Raw genomic sequence first — 14,763 nt, forward strand, 5'->3', positions numbered from 1 at the left:
AGAATAGATGCCGGGTGCATGCACCCAGCGTCTATTCACCGATGGTGACGGGGTCACTGCACATTTCCCCACCCGTGGGACACTGCGACCCGTGGATGTAGACGGCACCCGCAGGCTGTGAGGGCAGGGTGCTTTTTGCCCTCCAGAAGGAGGGTAAGGCGCTTTTTGCCCTCCAGAAGGAGGGCAGGGCGCAGTGCCCCGCTAAAACAGCCTTGCAGGAGCGCTAATACAATACTGTACATGCATTTTACATGTGCTTCTAACTCTGAATAATACATTTTACATTGTTTCTTTTTCTTGTGCCCATAAGGAAGAAGTGGTGTTCAGGAAGCTGCTCCTGGAGATACAGCCTCTATCTACATCCAGAGGCTGGCCTTCTACCATCAACTGGGCCAGGGCAGCTTTGGGAAGGTAAGTTATGTGACTGTGGCTACTAAACTCAACTCAGGCAACAACTGTGTGACTCAGAACTTGTAGTAGTGGAGCATCATGAACATGTGCACTATATAGGTCTCCTCTGGGAAACCCCTGGAGGGTAGGTACAAGTGGAATTATATCATGTTGGGCATGGTGACATCATGTGCATCATTAGGCATCACCACAATGCAGTGGGGGGGAAGAACTTAATGACAGTACTGACCCTGAGTAAGCTCCAAATCGGGAGGTTGATCTATAATCCTGTGAGCCTGCGAAAATTCTGGAGGCTCATTCCTTTAATGAAACTGGTAATACAAAATACACTTACCTATAAAGATACTGAGCTACCTGGGTGCTTATAGAGGTATAATTTAAGTATAAATATCATTGTGTATGTCTCTATCTCCTGTAGGTCCTGCTGGCGGAGGACTCTCTGACTGGTCAGCGGCTGGCACTGAAGATCGTCCGAAAGAGAGATCTGCCATTGGAGGACAGGGAGCAGGTGTTGGTGGAGCGCAGGGTGCTAGAGGTTGCGTCTGGTAGCGCCTTCCTCATTCATGGACATCTTGCCTTCCAGACCACGGTACAATGTATTTCTTATTAGACAAAGATCATTAGTTAGAATTTTCAATTTATTTTTACACATCTAACATAAATACAGGTTTTATATCTTATTGGGTAATAATGTTATTATGAGTCAGTATGCTCCCTGGAAGTTGTTGCCATGTTCTCCTATGAGAATGTATTATATGACTATTGTGTGTGTCCAATCAAACAGAACCACCTTTTCATGGGTCTGGAGTATGCAAGTGGCGGGGACTTCCACCAGTTCCTGCAGAGGAAAGGCTGCTTGGACATCACCAGCGCAACGTAAGGACCTCACATAGAATAGACATGTTCTAAAATGAATAGTAACAGTGTGTACAGAGATAGGGACAGTATAAGGGTTGTACAGCTTTGGTAAATTCCACTTAATATTTCCTACCCCTACATATAGTGAATACTAGAAATACACCTTTACCTAATGTCCACACCTCCATCCCATCCTCCTGGGCCTCCCTCTCCAGTGAACTCTCGGGGAGTATGACTCAAGGACTGGCAAATGTTCAATGTAATCTCTTTATAAAGATATGTTTGACTAGGGTCTGATCACCTTCATTTGGTTTTAATTTGGAATGTCCTCAGGGCCTGATTCAGAGCAGGATGCTCTGACAGAGCGCTCGCTCTGAATCAGGGCCGACCTTCTGTTTTTTTAGAGGGGCCTCCTGGCCACTTACATAGCTGTGGGTGACCACCCACAGCTATAGTGAGCAACCAGAAAGATGGTCGCGATAGTCAAGACCATGGCGACCATCGGGCTTGTGACGAGACCCTTGTGGTAGGGTCTCGTTGCCACAAGCCCCAGAGTGCTTTCGGCTCTAACAGAGCCGAAAGCACTCCCACTGACATCACTTGTGATGGGAACGCCTCTGTCTGGGCAGCCATGCCGCCGGCCCGCTCACCAAAGGGGGTGTGCTATCACTCAACATCGAAGGCACGCCCCCTTTTGTACGAGACCCGGAGCGATGGTTTGGCCGTCGCTATCCGGGTCTCGCGCATGCGCACGACGGAGCCGGCTCTGTCATGCGCATGCGCACTGGGCCACCATCAACCAGCTTGCGAGCGCATAGCGCTCACGAGCGGGTCTGAATCCAGCCCTCAGTGTGATACTGAGTGGGGATAGACTCATGTGAGCCCCATCAGGTCATAGAAAGTCTCACATGTTAATGTGCTGATCATGCTAGAGGCACAGCTGTGAGAATATGTCAGTGATAATAACAGGGTGTCATGTGACAGGGGCAGTGTTATGATATGAGGGGGGAAATGGGGGGAAGCAGAAAGTCACAGACTAAAGCTGGGTATACACTATATCCTTCATTGTTTGATATACATTCCACCGTGGATTGGACCAATACATCGTACAGATCGTGCAGTATGTAAACCCTCTCCGTTGTACGCGGTTGTCTTTCATCACATTGTCCCATTGGCTGTTCTGCACAGCAGATGGGATGATGCAATAAATGACGCCATGCTGCTACACGTACAGTGTAGCGATGTATCGCACCATCGTACACCGGATAATGCAGTGTGTATGGCATGTGCGATGTATCGTTACATCACGCTGTTTCATTGCTGGGTACACACATTGTATAGAGTGCACCCAGCTGAAGAGTTAGATGGTAGAATGAGCAGGATCCTCTATTAGCAGATTTATGATAACAGGTTTTTTTCCTATCTCTAATATTGATATGTTACATTTCCTTTCTTCTCTTTAAGTTTCTACGCAGCTGAGATCACATGTGGTATACAATACCTGCACGCTAAGGGCATCATCCATCGGTAATTATACTAATAATACCATTTTTCTACACAATCAGGTCACAGTGATGTGCACCTTCTAACTATGGGCATGATTCAGAGATGGACGCTAATGAGATCGCAGCTGCGATTTTGTATACAACGCAGCTGCGAAAATATGCTAATGGTTCCAAAGATCACCCGAGCATAAGGACGCCCACTGCTGCCTTCTTACATGTGTATGACATCGCTTACCTGCGTTACTGTCAGTAACGTCAGCGCACATCGAGAGGCCTTCTCGCCATTGTAGCAGATCTGACCAACTGCAGACTCTGCAGCTCTCCTGACAGAGGGTTCTCATACTGTGTAGGAGATCGCAAGGGCTAATTTATGCATGCCCATATAATGGTATTCAAATGGTCAGACATGTCTGCGTTTTACTGACCACCCCCCGATACCAACCCCAGCTAATGACTATCTGTCACTTATTTTGAAAGTGGTTCCTCTGTGCATCCGTAATTGCAATGCCATCGCTGAGCACGTACAGTGTGACTTATACGCATGCGCACTGATAACAAATCGCTTGATCTGCGTCCGTAATCACCATTGCGTTCATCTTTGAATCAGACCCTATGCTTTAGGTAAGAATTTAAATCATTGTTATCACTAGGTGGCGCTGTCCCAGCAGGTCAGCTGTCTGCATAATGTGATGCCTGTAATACTACTGGTGGTAATTCATGTATATATTTCTCACTAGACAAAACAGTTGACATTTATTACAAATCTTTTTTTTTAGAGACCTTAAACCGGAGAACATCCTGATGGCAGAGTCTGGTCATCTTAAAATTGCCGACTTCGGTCTGGCAATTGATAACATCTTTGGTGACCAGACTGCCACAGAATATGCTGGAACTCCTGGATATATTGCTCCAGAGGTGAAGTGTAAAATATATCATTACTGTTTTCTGAGCACATAATGTACTGATAGCAATGAGTTTAATAGATCTGAGCAGGGGTGTAACTAGAACTTTTTGGGCACCATAGCAAAATTTTTAAGGGGCCCCCCATTCACGTTATGCCACAGTTGTTCTTCTTATAAACATTATGGCACACAGTTGTATTGCCCCTTATAACACATTATGCCATGCAGTAGTAGTACCCTTATATATTATGCCCCACAGTAGTAGTGCACCTTATACATTATGCCCCCCACAGCACAGCCGTAACTAGACTTTGTGGTTCCCTGTGCCAGAAAGAGCATTGAATCCCCTCAACTATTTTTTAAATAGGTAGACAACACACCGAAAAAGGGCCATGGCCTCATGGGGAAGGGCCAGGGAAGAGATAGGGGACAACATGAGAAGCTGGGGAAAAAATAAGAGGAATCTACAAATGATAATAAACAGAAAATTTACAGGCCCAAACAGTGCCCCCTGCCCTGCGGTGCTCTGTGCCATGGCACCGACCGCACTACCCTAGTTAAGGCCCTGCCACACAGTAATGCCCCTTATAACACATTATACCCCACAGTAATGCCACACAGTATTGCCCCTTACCTAGGCTATTATGCCACCCCCACTCCCCTCCAGCAACTTCCCTTGTGTCCAGCTGGGAGCATCTCACATCCCCATTTGTCCTTCCACCAGCCTCTATTCTTGTGTGCCTTGGTGAATTTGGTGCCGGGTCGCCAGCACCTGTATGCAGCCACAGCCATAGGGAAACAGCACTGATGTAATTTTTAATAAGACCCGGTTGTGAGCCAATCAGAAATTGTGGACCTGCGAGTTCCTATTGGCTCGCGACTGGTGCCTGATTAAAAATTACATCAGCGCTGTTACTCAAGAACTACCGTGGCTCCATGCAGGTGCTGGTGGCCCCAGAAATGGGCAACAGCAATCTTGGGGCCCGGTACACTGATGTCTCTGGGGGAGCCACCTTCTCACCCCCGATCCTGCACATCCCTCCCCTGCATGTGTGATATCTGAAGCATGATAATGGTAATTGAAAGATATGCCAGCCTTTATATAAAGTAAAAATACTCTATGACTTACCACACTGTCTGTCTGTCACTAACGATGCAGGCTGTAGTTCTTGCCTGGCGTCTCTTGCAAGGTCTTCTTGATGAAAATGCTGTGGATGCCTCAGGGATAGGAGGGATGATGTCTGCAGCCAGCCATCCTCAGTCCTCAGCCTCTCATCACTTTCCTCAAATTCAGCCTCTCATCACTTTTCTCAGCCCAGTAGCCCCCCATCACTTTTCTCTACCCCAGCCCCAATCACCTTCCTCTGCTCACAGCTCCCATCACCTTCCTCTTCCACCTTCACCTTCCTCTATTCCCAGCCCCCATCACCTTTGTGCCACCTTCACCTTCCTCCATCCCCAGGCCTATCACCTTCCTCCATCCCCTGCCCCCTTCACGTTCCACTGCCCATAGCCCCTTCATGTTCCTCTGCCCCCATCACCTTCCTCTGTCCCCAGGCACCATCACCTTCTTCTGCCCCCAGCTCCTGTCACCTTCTGCCCCCAGCACCCATCACCTTCCTCTGCCCCAGCCACTTTCATCTTCCTCTGCCCCCTTCACCTTCCTCTGTCCCCAGGGCACCATCACTTTCCTCTGCCCTAACCCCTGTCACCTTCTGCCCCCAGCCCCCATCACCTTCCTCTGCCCCAGCCACTTTCATCTTCCTCTGCCCCCTTCACCTTCCTCTGTCCCCAGGGGCACCATCACTTTCCCTGCCCAACCCCTCTCACCTTCTGCCCCCAGCCCCCATCACCTTTCTCTGCCCCCAGCCCACATCACCTTCCTCTGCCCCATTCACCTTTCTCCATTCCCAGGGGCACCATCACCTTCCACTGCTCCAGCCCCTCACCTTCTGCTCCCAGCCCCCATCACGTTTTGCCCCCAGCTCCTATACCTAATCTTTTATCCCTAACTCCTCACCAGCGGAGTGGCACATACTATCTGATGGGCAGGGAAGATGTGCGGTGACGTGACCTATGATGTCACTGCATTGCTGACATAAAGGTCATGCCCGGGCTGCAGCTGAGCCACCTGGAAGAGCCCAGCACTGCCTGGGCCAGGCTACAATGGAGCTGGGGCTGTGCGGCGGCTATGGGTCCCAGCAGCCATGGCCTGCAGGATAGAATAATGAGTCCGATGTCCATGGCCCCGTTTTGTGCCCGCTGTACCTCAGAGCCCCTCTGGACCTCGGGCTCAAAAAGTTAAAGTGAAAAAAAACTTGGCAGGGTGCAGGGGGTTGCTTGCTGGGCCCCCTAAGCCGCCAGGCCCTAAAGCAAGCGCACCCCTTGCACCCTCTAATGTTACGCCACTCAGGGGGGGCCATACTGCACACCCTGCACCCATATTTCTAAAACTGAACTCTCTGAGGTCCCGCGTCTGGTCTCCCTGGCCGCCGCGGGCATTTTTCCAAAATTTTGTGCATTGCCGGGAAAATGGAGGCCGCGCAATAGACCCTGGGCACACTCTAGTGACCAGAGTCTATTGATTCTGCAGTGGCCAGGCAGCCGCATCAGTCGGCCACTGAAGTGAGATGAGGGGGTCCGTGACTGGGATGCACACGGGCCTCTTCCTCTCTAAAGATGCCCCTAACGCCACTGGATCTGAGTAGGTCTTTAAGGAGCTTTTAAATTTATATCAACATTTCATAGATACAAAATGAGCACATACTGTATTTCTACTAAACTTCATATAGAACTCATTATATAGGTCTAATAATGACAAATAAGTAATGCTAGTAACTTACATCTGTTGCACAATGTTAGCCTACTGTGGTATATACAGAATTTATGGTGACTGACAATGCAATATGTCATTTACTACACGAGCCAGGAAGACTGCATACTACTGTAGCTGAGCACCTTCTTCCCCTAACAATAAATACTCAATGTAATAGTAGTGGAAGAAAAATGACTTTATATAAATACACAAAGTATAACGGTCACTGTAATATACAGTAATATACAGTATTGCCATCAGGGGTTGATATTTACTATGTGATGGACTTTTTTGAAAACATGGCAGCATCCAGTAAGAAACTCTTATTATGTGCTGAATAACCAGCTATTCTGACAATCACATTAGCTACATTCGTATATAACATAAATGCAGAATTGGTCACAAAATGGGCACAATTTTAACTTAAATAACATACAGACAATGGGCCTATTACTGCACATATGCTGAGCCGTACAGCCCTGTACCAGCAGCATGTGCTTCAGCTTATGCCTGGCATATCTCACATACACTTATTACATTTGTAATAAAAAGAAAAGAAATGGGTATAAAACATACAAATAACATATTATGGGCCTGATACAGAGGGGGAAGCAGCCGCGTCTTTTGGCAAGTGCCTGTCTGTGACTTTATGCATATACCGCTATAAAGTCTTTCCCTGGAGTACATCCTTGTGTATGAGCATATATAGGCGCTGTAATAATACTTGCTGTATCTGTAGTCACCTCCATCAGTTACACCATGGAAACTTACACCTGCCCTATGGCATGTACAGATTGTCAGGGTATGGCCTCCACACTGACTGACTGAGCATCCATGTACACAAACACGTCAGCCACACTCCCATAACATGCCCATAAGACGGACCATATCCATGCCTCTGTTTAGCCACCTCCCAGTCACCAGGAATGCCAATCACTTTTCCAAGACATTTATGATGACATGCGCCTCAATTACAACAGCACCTTTGTGTGTACACACTGTATAACGCATGGGCCATTGGAGTTTTAGGGATTTTTGGGCACACGCAATAGCAAAACATTGCTAAACTAAGTGAACATTGGCATTGCATCCGATTCAGAATCAGGCCCTATATGTCCTTTCAGCATAAGTGGTGCATTCGCCATTATCAAATGACAAGTGGGTCACTAGTGCTGGTGATGGCACTGCTTGTACCCCCTAGCAATGGCCCTGAGTGTTAGACTCACTCAAACCTGCATTGGTACATATGCGTACGCCTCCTGGTCTCGGCATGCGTATAGTGAATTAAGTTAAGATAGGATTTGCATACTGGCATAGTGCTCACTCTGCATCAATCCCAAAGAGATTCAAAGGGCTGAATTCAATTAGCCCTGAGGTCCACCTGAGGAAGTCACATCCATAACTAAATTCTGCCCAAAATGTTACCTCAGGAAACAGGTAGGAAGATAACAAGATACTAATGCCAGTGAGACACAGACACATGGGATATAGTAAATAATCTAATGATAGAGTAACAATGTGCTATATTATCTCCTGGTAGATGCTGGCGGAGAAGGAGTACAACGCTGGAGTGGATTGGTACTCATTTGGTGTCATCATCAACCAAATGATTACCGGAACATCTCGTTACCATCCCAGAGGGTTCCCCAAGGCAGGAGCTGTGGCTAAGGACATCATTAAGCAGGTAAATAAATAAGACTTGTGAATCCATATTATAGCATTCTGCTATACAATACTTAAATCTTATTAGGCTTAGGCGTAACTAGGTATTTGAAGGACCCATAGCAAAAGTTTGTAAGGGTCCCTATGTACCACCCAATGGTGAAAAATGCATATAGCACATGTAACGTTGCCAAGGAAGATTGGCTCCCCTCAGCTCTAAGCCCCATAGCAGCTGCACCCCTTGCACCTATGGTAGTTATGCCCATGCTTGGGGACTAATTATAGTAGGTGGTGCAGTGGCAGCATTATGGCTCGCTGCATATTGCAGTAAAGTATAATGTAGTATGTAGTTGCATCTATATTTATAATTCACGAGACTCACTCTAGTTAAATAGGATAAAGCAGAAAAGCCAGAGAAAAGGGTTATCATTGCCATAGGTCTGCTAGGTCTTAGATGGAAGATTACTAGTGGCTCTGCAGAAACACTTTCTTAACAGGATATTATAGCTATTTACCATTACCCTCTGGCCTTTGGGGTACATTACAACCCATGCAGGTTTATATAGTTACGTTGCCTGGCACCATAAACCTTATACACACCATCTTATACCCACATACACACCTCAGTGCTATATGAGAGAAACCTATATTTTATTCTTTTTTATTCCAGCTCCTGTGTAAAAATCCTTCCAAGCGTTTGGGTGTCAACGGAAACATCCGCCAGCATCGTTTGTTCCAGCGTATTGATTGGGTCTCGCTGGAAGCCCTTAGCGTTCCACCACCACATGTCCCTGACCCAGTAAGTATAGGATAAAGCAGTTTTGCCCAATAAATGCATTAAAAGACAATAAGGGTCATTTACAAGTATGGAAAGATAAAGGTCTCAAAAACAAATGTAATGTTGTGATGAGAGGCTTAGCCTATCCACATGGCAATCACTGTGGTATTACTTACTTTATTTAGCTAGTGAAAGAACTGCACTGCACATTGCACCCATATGTAATAAGAGATTTCATGAATGTTGAGCTGTTTAAATGCTTTTCAAGGGGTTGAAATTGCACAATTAGGGGCACTGTCAGTGTGGCTGGTGGCTGCTATGTCCCCATATGTACTACAGCAAATAATTTTAAATTACACATCTCTAGAAGTGGTTGAAATCAGGTGTCACTTTTATTTTCAATGAGATACATTTGTCCCCAGCCAGATGCACTTTATATGGTAAAAAGTACCACCATAATAATACTGTATACATTATTGTCTGTGCAATTTACAGGAGTACTTATTATACTTACACTTCTATAAAAGGATGCTCCAGGTGGCACTGATGCATAGATTCTGGCTGCAAGGTGCCATTCTAGGTACCCTGCTAACCAGATGAGGCTAGCAGAAAAAGCTCAGAGGACCAAACCAAATGATTCCATGGTCCTTATATGGCCCTCGGGCCTGAGTTTTCCCATTCCTGGCCTAGAGGCTCAATTCTTGCTCAGACCAATCACCAGATTGGGAAGGAAATGTGATCAAAGTGACTTAGGCTGTGGATGATTTGAATATTTCAGAAACAGGTGATCTCCTGAGATTTTCACACACAACAGTCTCTATGGTTTATAGAGAATGGTGCACAAAACAGAAACATACAGTCAGTGGCAGTTCTGTGGGTGAAAATGCCTTGTTAGTAAGAGAGAGGTCAGAGAAGAATGTCCAGACTGGTACAAGCTGACAGAAAGGCAACAGTAACTGCAATAATAACAGTGGTATGGAGAATGCCATTGCTAAAAGCACAGCACATTGAACCCTGAAGTGGATGGCCTACAGCCACGCTAGGACTAGGCTGCCGGGGATTCGGGTATTTCCCCGGTGGGACCCACTGATTTCAGGCCACACCCCTTTTTTGGAGGGTGGGGCTTAGCGGTCCGCTATCAAGGGGGTAATGGGTTTCTGCCCAGCCTGTGTAAGTGCCCCTTGCCCTCCCATTCCCAGGACCATGCAGTGCACTGCCTTGCAATACCTGCACCTTATCCCAGATCCCTGCCTAATGCTGCTATGGAGTAGCTCAGCAATGCGAATGGAGCCTAATGCAGGGGGCGGGGCCTATCACCGGGAGCAGTTCCGTGATAATCCGAGATCCCTGCTGCAGTCAGCCTAATTATGATGTTAAATTGCCCATTAATCCTCTCTCAGGGGCCCACCAAGCCAGGTTTGCCTGCCAGCTTCTGCCCTTTGTCCCTAGACTCCTACCACATGCTGCTCTGCTCTTTACAGTTAGAGAGCTGAGCTCTATTGTTGATGGACAGTGTGGACTCACGTCGCTCGCCACGCTTTGGGCGAGGTGGCTACCTTCGCTCACCGCAGGCTTATATTCCCCCTCTATGTTCACGTTGATAGTAGGGAATGACATTGGACAGTAACTAATGATGTCAGGGTACATCTACAGAAGGGGATATATCCACTACCGTGTCAGCAGCAGTGGGGAATTCTGCCCAAACCTCTGAAGGAGAGCCATGTCTATGGAGGGCACAGCTGACCAGGCACAATAATGTTAAGTAAAGATCTAAATTCACTATCACAATGGACTTGAGACTTCTGCTACCTGGGGTGAGTAGGGGGTTGTGAGGAAACAACTTCTGGTGCAGACTCAGTGCATGCCAGGAGGAAGATATTGATACTTATATCTTAGTGGCCATTTAAAAGAAACCATATAAAATAGCTTCACATATGGCAGGAATATTACTAGAGATGAGACTAAGGGGCTGATTCTGAGTCGGACGCAGCATCTTTTGCCAGTTGCACATCTGTGACTTTATGCTAATGCCGCTACAAGCCCTTCCTCTGATGTATACCTGTGTGCATGACTGTGCAATGATGGGGACCCCCATTTAGAGCATCATTAAGACATTAAGTGTCTGTGTACAGAACCATTTCAGCGACATGCCCGGGGCACATCCATAACACGCCCATAAGGCAGACCATCTCCATGTGTATGACCAGCCACCTCCCTGTCACCACCAAGGAATGCCCAATCCACTTTCAGTACACTTCTGCTTCCGTGCATCTCAAATCACTACTGCGACTCTGTATCGGAATGTGTACGTAGTAAAAATGTAAAATTAAAATTACTTAACTATGTCCAGCATGAACATAGTGTCCGACTCATATTCAGGCCCTAAAAGCTCTCCCACTAACAGAGCAGGGGGATTTTTTTCCTTGCAGGACTGTAGAATGTCAGCACAGGTATATTAGCGCAAAGTCCTGACAACCGTGTATCTAATTCATTTTTCTGGTTATGTCCCTTCACTTTCCTCTACTCCAAAATGCTTCCTCTGCACCTTCCCTCCTCCTCCACCTCCTCCTAACCAGCTCATCCTTCACCTCACCCACTTGCCTCCACCTTACTCCCCTCTGGTACAAATCTCTTATGATATATTTTGCTACCCTTAGTTACATCCCCTCACCTTCCTACTCTTTCCACAATACTCCCCATACCTCTAAATCTTTCTCCTACATTCTATTCCTACTACTTCTCCTGGTTGCTGGTAATCCTGCTACATCTCCATACTTCCCGCTCCAACATTCTTGGGCACTTTCTGGATTGCTAGATCTGTCTGCAATAAACTGGTCTCCATTCTTAATATTTTTATCTCTAATTTCCTAAAGCTCTTTGGCCACACCCCTCCAGTTAATGATCACATCTATCTATTGACTGGACACGACCCTTCAGCGGGCCACTTCCGTTACATTTCCCTGGTGGGCCCTTCATGCCCCAGACTGACACTGGCTACAGCAGTCAAAGTCCACAACGGGTTCCACACCTGTCAGCTAAGAACAGGAACATGAGGCCATAGTTGGCACAGGCTCAGCAAAATGGGGCAGTTGGAGATTGGAAAATGTCTGTTCTGTTGAATCTCGATTTCGGCTTCATCATACAGGTGGTAGAGTCAGAATTTGACAAAAACTACTTCAATACGTGGATTCATAATGAATTTTTAATCGTTCAGGCTGCTGGTGGTGATGTAATGGTGTAGGCAAAGTTTTATTACAAACATGCCAAAACCTAAATGAGTATTGTTACTGACGATATAAATACCTTTATGGCCACAGTCTACCCATCTTCCAATGGTTACTTCCAGCAGCATGATGCGCCATATCACAAAGTCATCTCCAGCTGGTGCCACGAATATGACAATGAGATCTGTCTACCTCAATCTCATCCACAGTCACCAGATCTCAATCCAATACAGCAGCTTTCTGATGTGATACAATGTGAGATTCACAGCAAATCTGCAGCAACTATGGGATTCTATCATGTACACATAGGGCCTGATTCAGTACCGCTCGCAAGCGCATAGCGCTCACAAGTGGGTCGATGGCCGGGCACGTGCGAGCGAGCCCCGAAGCGAGTGAGAAATGACTCGCTTCGGCACTCGCATCCAAAAGGGGTGGCTGTCGATGTTGATCGACAGCTCGCCCCATTAGGTAGGCGGGCCATGGGGGTGGCTGGCCAAACGGAGGAGTCCCCACTGACATCACGAGTGATGTCAGTGGTGAGCTTCCGGCTCTATTAGAGCTGAAAGCTCACTGGGGCTTGCGGAAGACGAGACCCTACCACAAGGGTCTGTCGCCCCGATGGTCGCAACCATCGCGACCATCACCTGGCCACTCGCTAAAGCTGTGGGTGGTCACCCGCAGCTTAGCGAGCGGCCAGGAGGCCGGACTGGAAAAAAAAAAAAAACGCCCTTCAGACTTGCGAGCTGCCTCCGGCAGCGAGCAGGGCTGAATCAGTGCCATAGGCCAGAGTCTGTAAAGAAATGTTTCTAGTTCCTTGCTGAATCCCTCCAACAAACAATTCATTCTGTTCTGTGGGCAAAGGGGGGCAGCTAGTACTAGAAAAGTGTGCCTAATAAAAGAAAAGATATAATAGGTTTGTACTAGAAAAATATACCCAATAAAAGAAAGATAGAATTTATATCTGCTATTTATATTTAGAGATGGGGCAGTAGCACATAATACTAGCAGGTCAGGTGTCTGGTAACTTGGTGAATAGGCGTAAGTCTGCTTGTCAGTATTTTTAGCCTTGATTTACATCAAATATCTCATGGCTCATTCTACTGCAACAGCTGGAAACATTAAAGTACAGCAGAAGCACATGTTACACTAGTCTGTGATATCAGAGGATCCATAGATATATGGATTTATTCAGGTTTAGTGACATGGATGATCATTTGTGTCTTGTTTCTTCTAGCCCACCATAGAACACAGCTCCCGAAGTTTTAACATCCAGAAGATGGAAGCAGCAGAGGCTCGGAGAAAACCACCAAGAGCATTGGACCAGGAGCTTTTCAGAGGGTTCTCCTATGTGGGCTCCAACTTGAGGATCTTCCCCTGAACACCCGTTTTCCAGCAGCAAGGAGCAAGATGGCCACCCAAGAGTAACACCAGGACGATGGTTATAGAAAGAAGAGAGGGTTTTAGATTTTGTATTTATATTTATCTTTTTTTGTATGTTTCTGTCTATAGCATATTTATAATTTAAGAGTATAATATATAACACATTTTATTTTCTTATCTTCTGAGCTACTCCGAGAATGTGCTCTACGGATGATGTCACCTCCCAGCAGAAACATAATGAGACTTCTCGCTGGATGAAGAAGGTAAATACTAAGAGGGTGACCCATAAATCTAAGGGCTCATGTCTGTTGCTCAACAAATCAGTTGATTGATACTGATGATAAAATTAAACTGTATTTGAGTCTTTACTGTTAGCTGCTCTATGAACGTTTCCTATTTACTTGATTCATACACAGCTATTGTTGTTCATTATATCTCTGTTGGCATTTTAATATAGAGTACCCTCCATCCCTCAATCACTATAATTAAAAACCAGATACATATCCCTGATGGCATTATAATGTAGAGTACTCCCCTCCATCCCAGTCTTTTGCTATCTGTCTATGCCCTGTACAGGCCAGGTGACAGCATCCTGCATTCTGTTTCATGGGTAGTTCCAGACATTCACTAATTAAAGTATGGAGACTGCCAACTACTCTTACCAGCATCATCCACCAATCAGTTTGCTACTGTGTAAAGCTAGGTATACACTGGAGCAATGAGGTGCCAATTTGCCATTTCGTAAAGGCAAATCATCTACCATCGCTCAATGTGTATGGGAAATTGCACGCTCCCATGTTTGCTCACGATGGTTGTACATCAAACCTAGCAATATCGCTAGCTACCTGTAGTAAGTTAATGAAGGACGGAACAGTGATTGTTCCATCGTTCATTAACTTATTCCAGTGTGTACGGGCAATCCCCATTCAAGGGCATTCGTTTCGATGTCGGAACGAATACCCGTCGCTCAAGTGTGTACTCAGCTTAAGATGCTGTCACACAATGCACTTGGTGAAGGGGATGGCCTTCCCAATTAAGATCCGTGCCTGCTGACTATGTGATAAGAGGTAATGCAGGACAGGGAAAATATTCTCTCACACACTGATTAAATTAACAATAATATCCTGCACATCCCTGTTTATCATTTTTTTTCTTTTTCTCATTATACAGCACTTCAGAGCCATGAAGAAGACAAGAAGAAAATGTTGTTAATGTCTTTAGGATTTTT

At 46.2% G+C, this 14,763-nt stretch overlaps 1 protein-coding gene across 1 annotated transcript; it reads left to right on the forward strand.

The window, feature by feature from the left end:
- Positions 1–1,195: 1,195 nt before the first annotated feature.
- LOC148521889 (protein kinase C delta type-like) lies at positions 1,196–13,533 on the forward strand. The gene is made up of 6 exons (XM_088474452.1): positions 1,196–1,287; positions 2,734–2,796; positions 3,551–3,689; positions 8,032–8,175; positions 8,824–8,952; positions 13,390–13,533. The coding sequence occupies exons 1-6, from the start codon at positions 1,208–1,210 to the stop codon at positions 13,531–13,533; spliced, it is 699 nt and encodes a 232-aa protein (XP_088330578.1). The 5' UTR covers positions 1,196–1,207.
- Positions 13,534–14,763: the final 1,230 nt, after the last annotated feature.

Source organism: Taudactylus pleione, unplaced genomic scaffold (assembly GCF_031769625.1).
Source record: "Taudactylus pleione unplaced genomic scaffold, aTauple2 ptg000154l, whole genome shotgun sequence".
Taxonomy (NCBI): Eukaryota; Metazoa; Chordata; class Amphibia; order Anura; family Myobatrachidae; genus Taudactylus; species Taudactylus pleione.

Coding starts and splice junctions, on each gene's coding strand:
- LOC148521889 (XM_088474452.1), top strand. CDS start 1,208: ATGGGTCTGGAGTATGCAAGTGGCGGGGACTTCCACCAGTTCCTGCAG. Junction 1,288..2,733: donor TTGGACATCACCAGCGCAAC/GTAAGGACCTCA, acceptor CTTCTCTTTAAG/TTTCTACGCAGCTGAGATCA. Junction 3,690..8,031: donor CTGGATATATTGCTCCAGAG/GTGAAGTGTAAA, acceptor ATCTCCTGGTAG/ATGCTGGCGGAGAAGGAGTA.